Source organism: Mandrillus leucophaeus, unplaced genomic scaffold (genome assembly GCF_000951045.1).
Source record: "Mandrillus leucophaeus isolate KB7577 unplaced genomic scaffold, Mleu.le_1.0 Scaffold48, whole genome shotgun sequence".
In the NCBI taxonomy this organism is placed as follows: Eukaryota; Metazoa; Chordata; class Mammalia; order Primates; family Cercopithecidae; genus Mandrillus; species Mandrillus leucophaeus.
In genome coordinates, this window is record NW_012105142.1 from 1,085,814 (window position 1) to 1,097,409 (window position 11,596).

Consider the following 11,596-nt stretch of genomic DNA (forward strand, 5'->3'; position numbering starts at 1 on the left):
GAGACCATCCTGGCTAACACGGTGAAACCCCGTCTCTACTAAAAAATACAAAAAACTAGCCGGGCGAGGTGGCGGGCGCCTGTGGTCCCAGCTACTCGGGAGGCTGAGGCTGGAGAATGGCGTAAACCCGGGAGGCGGAGCTTGTAGTGAGCTGACATCCGGCCACTGCGCTCCAGCCTGGGCGACAGAGCGAGACTCGGTCTCAAAAAAAAAAAAAAAAAAAAAAAAAAAGTTGAATGTGTTTTATAGCGAATACCTGTATGCCCACAGCCATATGCCACGTTGACGTTTCGTTGCGTTCCTTTTGATCGTGTGGTTTCTCTTTCCAGCATGGGGCCTCCATTAACGCTTCTAACAATAAGGGCAACACAGCGCTGCATGAGGCTGTGATTGAAAAGCACGTCTTCGTGGTAGAGCTGCTTCTGCTCCACGGAGCGTCAGCTCAGGTGCTGAACAAGCGGCAGCGCACGGCTGTAGACTGTGCCGAACAGGTAGGCGGAGAGCGTCGAAGAGCCGAGCGAATCCCGAGCTGCTCACAGCTCCCTCTGGATCCCTTGTGTTTAAGCTGGATCTGAAATAGCAACACCCGGCCCTTGGCATCGCTGGGTTGGGCGTAGTTGGTGTGCCAGAGGTCCGCAGCGTGGGTGGATGGCTGGTCCTCGGTCCCCTGGTCAGAGGTGGCGCTCTGGGAACCGGGAATCATTCTTTCACAGGTGGTTTTCAAAGGCCTGAGTGGAGGGGCTCCCCCCAGCCAGCAGTAGGGCCGTGGTCCGGTAGTTACGTAGAGTCAGGCACTCCAGGGGAAGGAGCAAGTCATGATGTTCTGGTCTCACCATCCTCGCAGTGTGAACACAGCTGTTATCTTAGCAGCACGATGGAGAAGGTTTGTTTAGTTGGTGGATTTAAAACTCCAAGAGGCCAGGCACAATGGCTCATGCCTGTAATCCCAGCACTTTGGGAGGCCGAGGAAGGAGGATCACTTGAGCGCAGGAGCTCATCACCAGTCTGGGCAACATAGGGAGACCCCATCTCTACAAAACATCAAAAAATTAGCCGAGCATAGTGGTGTGCCTGTGGTCCCAGCTACTCAGGAGGCTCAGGTGGGAGGATCGCTTGAGCCCAGGAGGTCGAGGCTGTAGTGAGCGGAGATTGTGCCACTGCACTCCAGCCTGGGTGACAGAGACTGTGTCTCAGAAAAATGAAAGTAGAAGTCCTTCAGTCCTGTAGGAATCGTGATTATTGGTGTACTGCCTTCTCCAGCGCTGTGGGTGCTTGCGTGGAGAGCAATGGGGAAGGGTCCTTCTCCCCTGGCGGGCGGCAGCTCTTTCTGTTCCTGTTTTCCTGCTGAGTCTTTCTTTTGTTTTCTACTCAAGATAGACAGCGAGTTGGCTGTTAAGTGACACAACTGAGAAGCTAATATCACCATCAATCAATCCACTCCGTGGATAGGCTCCTTATAGTAATTTTTTGTTTCTTAAGACAGAGTCTTGCTCTGTTGTGGTGTGATCTTGGCTCACTGCAACCTCTGCCTCCTGGGTTCAAGCAATTCTCATGCCTCGGCCTCCTGAGTAGCTGGGATTACAGGCATGTGCCACCACGCCTGGCTACATTTTTTTTGTATTTTTTGTAGAGACGGGTTTCACCATGTTGCTCAGGCTGGTCTCGAACACCTGACCTCAACTGATCCACCTCCCTTGGCCTCCCAAAGTGCTGGGATTACAGATGTGAGCCACCGTGCCTGGCCTCCTTATATTAATTTTCAGTGACAGAATTGAAATATTTTAAACTCTCAGTTTAGTACTTTCTTAAATGATTATGTTGATTTTTTTTTGGTTTTTAAAAAATTTTAATTTTATTATTATTATTTTTTGAGACAGGGTCTCTGTTGCCCAGGCTGGAGTATAATGGTGCAATCTTGGCTTACCGCAGCCTTGACCTCTGGGCACAGATGATTCTCCAGCCTCAGCCTCCCAAGTAGCTGGGACTATAGGCGTGTGTCACCATGCCCAGCTAATTTTTTTTTAATAGAGACAGGGTTTTGCCATGTTGGCCAGGCTGGTCTCCACTGCCTGGGCTCAAGCAATCCACCCACCTCGGCCTCTCAGAGTGCTGAGATTACGGGTGTGAGCCATCGCACATGGCCTATTACTATTTTTAAATAGAGACAGGGTCTTGCTGTGTTGCCCAGGCTAGTCTTGAACTCCTGGGTTCAAGCGATCCTCCCACCTTGGTCTCCCAAAGTAGTGGGATTGCACGCATGAGCCACCGTGCCGTTAATTAATGTGTTTCAATGAGTACTTACTGTATGGGGGGCCCTCAGCAGCCTCATGGTAAGCATATGATAGTAGGTCAACTTACTGTGTTTGAGCTGGTTGCATGGAGTGGTTGGATCCCCAGCATGGAGGCCACGGAGAGGGCAGAGCCGGGCTCTCCACGCAGGCCTCCTTTTACCACTGGGCTTTATGGCCTCCAAGCTCCGTTTGTAATTATTTCTGAGCTTTTTCTGCCCAGCCACACTAATACTGACATTTAGATCCAAAACAAATCATAGCCTATTAAAAAAGAATAAAAACATTACTGTTCCTTTTCCCTTTCAAATTGCAGAATTCAAAAATAATGGAATTGCTTCAGGTGGTACCAAGCTGTGTTGCCTCATTAGACGATGTGGCCGAAACTGACCGCAGGGAGTATGTTACTGTTAAGATCAGGAAAAAATGTAAGAGTTTACATTCTTTCTGTCATGCTCAACCTGGGTATATTTAGACATTCATGAGCAGTTGCTGGTGTTCATTTAATTGTGTATGTAAAATGTAATTATAATCGTGCCTGGAGGGGATACAGGCACCAAAGAAATGGTTACCTCCCAATTTGTCAGACTGTGGGTAATCTTTTTTTGCTGTTAGTTTTCTGGTTGATGGTAATGATGTTTCTTGAGGAAAGAAACTGTCAATGCTACCTTGAAGGTTCAGGCGTCCCCCTGTGGAGATGGGGAACAGTCTCCCGGGGAGTGTCTTTCATGCCTCATGTTCCAAAGTCAGCTGTTCTGGGAATTTCCTGGACATCCAGGGTGAATGTTACCTTTCAATTTTTTTTTTTTTTTGAGACGGAATGTCGCTCTGTTGCCCAGGCTGGAGTGCAGTGGCGTGATCTCGGCTCACTGCAAGCTCCTCCTCCCGGGTTCACACCATTCTCCTGCCTCAGCCTTCTGAGTAGCTGGGACTACAGGTGCCTGCCACCTCGCCCAGCTAATTTTGTTTTTGTATTTTTCGTAGAGACGGAGTTTCACCGTGTTAGCCAGTATGGTCTTGATCTCCTGATCTGGTGATCTGCCCACCTCGGCCTCCCAAAGTGCTGGGATTACAGGTGTGAGCCACAAAGATTTTTTATTTAGTTTTTTTGAGACAGAGTCTCACTCTGTCACCCAGGCTGGAGTGCAGTGGTGCAGTCTCGGCTCACTGCAACCTCTGCCTCCTAGGTTCAAGCGATTCCCCTGCCTCAGCCTCCCAAGTAGTTGGGATTACAGGCATGTGCCACCATGCCTGGCTAATCGTATTTTTAGTAGAGACGGGATTTCACCATGTTGGCCAGACTGGTCTCGAACTCCTGACCTCAAGTGATCTGCCCGCCTCAGCCTCCCAAAGTGCTGAAGTTACAGGCATGAGCCACCACACCTGGCCTCAAGGTTTTTTTTTTTTTAAGTTTGTACGTGTGCAGAAGTTGATTATAATTAGAACAGCAATTGCCAAACAGCAGTGGGACTGACGTATTTTCTTCTTTTTAAAAAGTTTAGAAGGGGTCCTTGTTCTTCTTTTTTTTTTAAATTTACAGTATGAAATATTATCCAGTGAGGTATGCAGTAATGCAATACAATAATATGGATAAACCCATTCACATATCTGGATAGCCCCGAGACTGTCTCACCATAATTGGCTGTGGCTGGGAGAGTTAAGGGAGTTAAGGATTTAGTTATCTGTTTCATGGGGGTTCTCATAATACAGGCTGACTACCCCCCATCTCAAATGCTTGGGACCAGCAGCGTTTTGGGTTTTGGAATATTTGCATTATACTCATTGGTTGAGGATCCAAATCAGGAAATCAGATTCTTCTGAGCATCATATCAAAGAGTTCAAAATGTTTTGGATTTTGTAGCTTTTTTTGAGATGGAGTCTTGCTCTGTCACCCAGGCTGGAGTGTAGTGATGCCATCTCGGCTCACTGCAACCTCTGCCTCCTGGGTTCAAGTGATTCTCCTGCCTCAGCCTCTTCAGTAGCTGGGATTATAGGTGTGCGCCACCATGCCTAGCTAAGTTTTTGTATTTTTGGTAGAGATGGGGTTTCTCCATGTTGCCCAGGCTGGTCTTGAACTCCTGACCTCAAGTGATATGCCCACCTCGGCCTCCCAAACTGCTGGGATTACAGGCATGAGCCACTGCACCCAGCCTGTAGCATTTTAGGCTTTAGATTTTTTAATTGGAGATACTCAGCCTGTTACAAATAGGTACTAGCCATGTTTCTTTAAGCAAATTCAGTGTTTCATTTTCTAAATTTTGTAAACCTGAGAATAGAAAGATTGTGTCTATGCTGTAATTTTAAAATAATTTTACACAGTTTTCAAAGTTTTTAGATGTTTATCTTTTTATCTACAGGGAACTCAAAACTGTATGATCTACCAGATGAACCTTTTACAAGACAGTTTTACTTTGTCCACTCAGCCGGTCAGTTTAAGTGAGTATGAAAATCAAGTTGATTTCTGTGCTTTTGCCCCTAGTTTACTCCAAGCTGCACGTAAGGTGCTTCAGTTGGTAATTGGTTATGGACAAATCTGCACCTAATAATGTCGAAAATGCTGCCACCTTGTGGCCAACCAGAGTGTTTCATGCCACTGTGCAAATATTTATTTTAGTTTATTTTGGGTTTTAGGGGAAAGACTTCAAGGGAGATTATGGCAAGAGATAGAAGTGTCCCTAATTTAACCGAAGGTTCTTTGCATCAGGTAAGTTATTAAACACTGGCTTTTAATCATATTTTCTAAAGCCTGGCTTTGTCAAAAGTAATCCGTGGTTAACACACGTCTCCTTGAACATCATCTTCATTATTCCCTGCGCCGTATGAGCTAGCAACAGTTAAAACTGGAATTATTTCATGGGACAGTGTAGAGTACAGGCTTCACTGATTGTTGTATTTCAAAGTACATTTCTGAGCAGAGGAGTGGAAAGTGTTACATGTGTGGGGAACCATAGGTCTTGGTGCTTATAGGAGATGAACCATCCCAAATTTCACTATGGTTTTAATCACCAAAGAAAATGACAGTTTATATATAGATGGGTAAACAATGTCTCCAAGTATGGTATACAGTTGCTCAGACAATTAGGTGACCATCTTCCCACTGCATTTTAATTTTTTTTATTTATTTGAGCGAGTCTTGCTCTGTGGCCCAGGCTGGAGTGCAGTGGCGCGATCTTGGCTCACTGCAATCCTCATCTCCCCGGTTCAAGCATTCTCCCGCCTCAGCCTCCTGGGTAGCTGGGATTACAGAGGCATGTGCCACTACGCCTGGCTAATTTTTTTTTCTATTTTTAGTAGAGACGCAGTTTCACCATATTGGCTGGTCTTGAACTCCTGACCTGAAGTTATCTGCCCGCTTTGGCCTCCCAATGTGCTGGGATTACAAGCGTGAGCCACCGCGCCCGGCCCCGGCCCCTACTGCATTTTTAAATTACTCAGAAGCTTGATTGAAAACCTGTGATCTGACCAGGCGCAGTGGCTCAAGCCTGTAATCCCAGCACTTTGGGAGGCCGAGACAGGCGGATCATGAGGTCAGGAGATCGAGACCATCCTGGATAACACAGTGAAACCCCGTCTCTACTAAAAAATACAAAAAACTAGCTGGGCGAGGTGGCGGGCGCCTGTAGTCCCAGCTACTCGGGAGGCTGAGGCAGGAGAATGGAGTAAACCCGGGAGACGGAGCTTGCAGTGAGCTGAGATCCAGCCACTGCACTCCAGCCTGGGCGACACAGCGAGACTTCATCTCAGAAAAAAAAAAAGAAAACCTGTGATCTGAGACAGTGATTCTTCTCAGAACCACGACTTTCCTTCTTGCTGATGAGAATTTATAGCGTATGTAGCATAGGCTTGTTGGAACAAATACACAAAAGTTCTAAATTGTTTTAGATAATTAAAATGACTTTAATTAACATGACTAATTTTGTGATATCATAGTCAGTCTTACATGGTGTTGCTAGTAGACCTGCTGCTTTGTGGGAAAGCCAGAAACGTTGAAATCTGCCTGAGTTCCATCAAGTGCTAGCTTTTCCTTTGCTAGCTGTGGGACTTTAGGCAGGTGGCTTAACTTTGCTGATCCTGTCTCCTCAGCTGTAAAATGGGAACAATAGTAGTACATGCCTCCTAGAGTCATAAAGATTGTGAAAACATGTGAAACATTTACTCTGTGTCTGACACATGTAGTATGCACATGCCATGTTAGCACCACAGGGATGTGAGAATTGAAATTATGCCTGTCAAGCATGAGCACATTGTGTGACACTAAGCACTAAGGGGCAGCTGTCACTGTCATAGTTGTGGCTTCCAGTACAGTGAGGACGCGAACGGTTCAAAATGTACTCTTTCTTTAGCCAGGGAGGCAAAGTGTCACCCTGAGACAGAATAACCCGCCAGCTCAGAGTGGATCTCATGCTGCTGAGAAAGGCAACAGTGACTGGCCGGAGGGGCCTGGACTGACACAGACTGGCCCTGGACACAGGCGGATGCTGCGGAGACACACAGTGGAGGATGCAGTCGTGTCCCAGGGCCTGGAGGCTGCTGCTCCCCAAGAGGTTAGTGCTTCCCGGTCCTAACAGGAATGACGAGTTGTTGAACCTGCTGCCAGGAAGCAAGGATGCAACAAGAGGATGCTGACTGAGGACTAAATGTGCTTCCATGAAACTGGCTTGAGAAGTCTTCAGCACCAAGTTCCTGAAAGCTTTTCTGTGGCTAAGAATGCAACAAAAAAGTTCACCACCACCACCTCTCTCCTCTTCAAAGCTAATGAATACACTTGAAACAGAAATTCCAGTAGAGTCCAGATCCTTAAGCCAGAGGTGCATGCTTCTTTTTAAGTATGAGGGTTTGTCGGTCACAGGGGGAGAGGTTTCACCACCAGATTCTGACCTCCTCCTCCCTAAAGGTGCTAAACCTCTCTGACCTGTGTACATTCACAAACCACAACTAGAATTCCTCCACCTGGGATGAAGCAGGAGAGAAGCAATTTAGGTTTCATGGTACTGTAGAGGCCAGGCTGAAACGTCGTATCTGAAGGAAGAAAGCAACAGCTGGACAATGTTTCTTTGCAAAGCAACACTTGAACCAAAAGATGCCTCAATCCCATTTTGATGTTCATTTTAGTGAAAGGATGCATCAGACCTCTTCCACATCATGCATGTGGGAAAGGTTGGTTATCATTTTCCTTCTAACAAGTATGTACAGATATTCGGTTACTATACATGTGTCTGTAGCAGTGTTTCTAGAAACATCCCTTTTTGTTGAGAACCTCCTGTGAATGTCACACTCACACCCGATGGATGGTTACTGGATTAGAGAGTAGATTTGGCACATCTTTTAGTCTTTTGATTCAGATTCAAAACTTAATAGCAAAAACCAGGTCAAAGTTACTTTCAGTTAGAATTTATTGCCATTTATTCCTTTTTATAAATTTCTGTAGATTATACTGGTTTTTTGTTATTGGCCTAGAGCTACAAGTATATAGGTTTGTCCTGAGTCCATTTTCAAATGACCTTGTAATAGGGAAATGGTTTTGTCCATGTTCTTGGAAATACTTGTGTATGTACAGAAGGGAGGGGTTATTTTTCTACAAAGTAATTTATGATTTCTAATTTTCTAATGTGCCTTGGATATGTGCCAAATGATGGAAAAGAAACAGTAAACTTTATGATTCTTGAATGTGTCATGGTATGCTTTTTTAGTTGTTTGGCTGTGGATATGTTTCTCGGCCTCTCTGCTGTAAACATTTGCTTTGTGTGTGGGAAAAGTGGTCCCCATTGAATGGATATGTATTTTTCAGTTACAGATGTGAGACTGAAACATGGGAACTTGATCACTTAGCTCATTATCCATCTACTGACCAAGGCCGACTTAACCCAGTAGGCACAGTGTCCAGGGCCCACAAAAATGTTTTTCTTTGGAAATCAGAAGAAAATGAATACAGCTTCCTACCCCAAACAGGAAATGAGTCCTGTTGCTTTGCTAATTTCTTTGTTTTGATTTTTCCTCCTTTTCTTTTTTGAGACGGAGTCTCACTCTGTCACCCAGGCTGGAGTGCAGTGGCACGATCTCGGCTCACTGCAACCTCCGCCTCCTAGGTTCAAGCAATTCTCCTGACGCAGCCTCCTGAGTAGCTGGGACTATAGGCGCCCACCACCGCGCCTGGCTAGTTTTTTGTTAGTTTTAGTAGAGATGGTGTTTCACCGTGTTAGCCAGGATGGTCTCAATCTCCTGACCTCATGATCCGCCCGCCTCGGCCTCCCAAGTGCTGGGATTACAGGCGTGAGCCACCACGCCCAGCCTTCCCTACTTCTTTTAAACAAAACCACCTTATAGACTGAAGCTGCTGTGGTTCCATACCATCCTAATTAAGAAAATACATCCTATACAGTTTATCAGCACAGGTATTCTCAGGATACAAATATGCACATTTGACACCACCTAATATTTTGGGGTAGTACAATATAATTTTGAAAACATTTTCTTTTTTGAGATGGAGTCTTGCTCTGTCACCCAGGCTAGAGTGCAGTGGCACGATCTTGGCTCACTGCAGCCTCCGCCTCTCAGGTTCAAGCAATTCTCCTGTCTTAGCCTCCCAAGTAGCTGGGATTATAGGCGCCTGCCACCACGCCTGGCTAATTTTTGTATTTTTGGTAGAGACAGGGTCTCACCATGTTGGCCAGGTTGGTCTCGAACTCCCGACCTCAAGTGATCTGCCCACATTGGCCTCCCAAAGTGCTGCGATTGCAGGCATGAGTCACCATGCCCAGCCGAAAACATTTTCACATATACCCTTTTAATTTCAACAATTGCTGTGGATGGTAGAATTGTCAAATGGGGAAACAGGTTCAGAAAAATAAGGGGGCTGCGAGGGATCTCACAGCCAGGATCAAGGTCTTGTTGGCAGTGGCAGCTGCAAGCTTGGTGTACCCTTCCTCTGGATAGGTAAATGCTGTTTCTTTTTGAGCTGTTCTGGTCATCAGTAATGTTTTCCATCGTTAAGTGACTCGATTATTTTTAAAAAACAGTTGTCATTCTGGCTAACATGGTGAAACCCCATCTGTACTAAAAATACAAAAATTAGTTGGGTGTGGTGGCGCACGCTTGTAATCCCAGCTACTTGGGAGGCTGAGGCAGAATTGCTTGAACCCGGGAGGAGGAGGCTGCAGTGATCCAAGATCATGCCACTGCACTCCAGCCTGGCGACAGAGCAATACTCCATCTCAAACAAAAACAACCAGTTTTTTCCAATTGCTTTCCCTACTCAAAACCTGATGTGACAGTTGAGAAATTAATGCCCTAATTTACATTTTTGTGAAAAGTTTTGAATTCAGAGTAATGCGAGTTCACTCATTTAAATTAGAAAGTTTAGAATAACCTCTCTCCACTCCCTAAAATGTACTCCAGCCTCTTGTTGCCATCAGGAACCTCTCTCCTTGTACACAGAACCACTTTTCACTCTCAGGTAGGTGTCAAAGAATCTGACCATCTTTAAACACATTCACAGCAGCTGCCATTAGGACAGTGGTTATCCTGTGAGAGAAAGCACAGAACTTGTGAAGTGCCTCATATTCCCCTAGTATTTGTATGTAAAAGAGGCCTAAAGCAAAATTTACCTGTAACTAGGATGTTTTCAAAATCCCTGACTACATTTTTTTTAAATTACCAGTTTACCCTGACACAAAATCCCCAACCAGATTTCATCTTAATCATTCTGTTCTTTTAAAAATATGTTAATGTTCTTAACGGTTCTACTTATTTATAATGTTAGGTATTATTCTAACACTTTCTTCACTGACAGTAGTTGCAAATTTCAAATATAGTAGAATCTCCAGTTTGAACATGTATCAGTAGTATGCTGGCTAACGCAGAGACTGGGGTTTGTAAACCACATTTCCCTTCACTTTTTTACTAATCTTATTCACCTTGTTAAATGTTGTGAATGTAATCCTGTGCTGGGTCTCACAGGACTAAGATATTTAAACGGTTACCCCCAAACAGCTGGTTGATGGTTAAGTTTATGATTTAAATATAGGAGCAGTGGCTTGCACCTAGTCTCAGCTATGGGGGAGGCTGAGGTGGGAAGATCACTTGAGCTCAGGAGTTTGAGGCCAGCCCCAGCAACATAGCAAGTCTCCGTCTCTGAAAACCCTAACTTATGAGTGCAGGTTTTCATAACTTAATGGAAAGCAAGCACAACAGAAGAGATAGCATTTGCTTTAAGTCACCTGCAACATTATGAGTGATATGTTACCAAAATGTTTCAACTCTGAACTGTCTCAACTGGGTCTGAAATCATTAGAAGTCATTTCTCTTACAAACGTGTTTATTACTGTAGTAGTATTACCAACATGTCTAATTATTTTGGTCATTTTTTTCTGTCATCACTCTAGTTATTTTGGAGGGAGTGGTATTTGTTAATCTCAGTACCTCTGGAAAAACAGATTATAAATGAGATCAAAGCTGGCAGTTTTTTTTGAGATGGAATCACCCAGGTTGGAGTGCAATGGCCTGATCTCAGCTCACTGCAACCTCTGCCTACCAGGTTCAAGCCTCCCCAGTAGCTGGGATTACAGGTGTGTGCCACCACGCCCGGCTAATTTTTGTATTTTTAGTAGAGACGGGGTTTCACCATGTTGGCCAGGCTGGTCTCGGACTCCCGACCTCAACAGATCTGCCAGCCTCAGCCTCCCGAAGTGCTGGGATTACAGATATGAACCACTGCACCTGGCAAAGCTAGGAGTTTTCTTAGATTAAGTGGAAGAACTATCAGCAGGAAGAGAAACAGCTTACCTGCTTTCAGAGTCTACGTCTTGGAATATTAGATGTGCTCAAATTTGAAGCTGATTCAGTCTGATGCACAGGTTTTAATTCCCCTCATGTTACTGGCGGCCGCGGCTGCTATGTTTTTCTTCCGGAAGAGTGCTGGAGCAGCTTCTGTTTCTGCCGTGGACACTTTCCCTATCTAATATTCACAGCAGTGTTGCAAAGGATAGATTCATGCTGGTACACGTGCTTAAAAGCTTTTGGTAGGAAGGGGAAAAATTCAAAACACAGATGTGGTCACTTGGCTATGATACTAAAACAACTTACCAGAGGGGGCGGAGCAAGATGGCCGAATAGGAACAGCTCCAGTCTCCAGCTCCCAGGGCAAGCGACACAGAAGACAGGTGATTTCTGCATTATCAACTGAGGTACTGGGTTCATCTCACTGGGGAGTGCCAGACAATCGGTGCTGGTCAGCTGTTGCAGCCCGACCAGCGAGAGCTGAAGCAGGGCGAGGCATCATCTCACCTGGGAAGCGCAAGGGGGAAGGGAAT

At 45.4% G+C, this 11,596-nt stretch overlaps 1 protein-coding gene across 1 annotated transcript in view; it reads left to right on the top strand.

The window, feature by feature from the left end:
• The window catches only part of ANKRD27 (ankyrin repeat domain 27 (VPS9 domain)), a 132,931-nt gene extending 124,976 nt beyond the window's left edge, over window positions 1-7,955 (top strand). The window contains exons 24-28 of the mRNA XM_011995283.1: window positions 330-491; window positions 2,605-2,716; window positions 4,646-4,724; window positions 4,920-4,992; window positions 6,632-7,955. Coding sequence (XP_011850673.1) covers window positions 330-491; window positions 2,605-2,716; window positions 4,646-4,724; window positions 4,920-4,992; window positions 6,632-6,853 — 648 coding nt within the window. The 3' untranslated portion in view covers window positions 6,854-7,955. The remainder of the gene's footprint in view (window positions 1-329; window positions 492-2,604; window positions 2,717-4,645; window positions 4,725-4,919; window positions 4,993-6,631) is intronic.
• The last annotated feature ends 3,641 nt before the right edge of the window (window positions 7,956-11,596 follow it).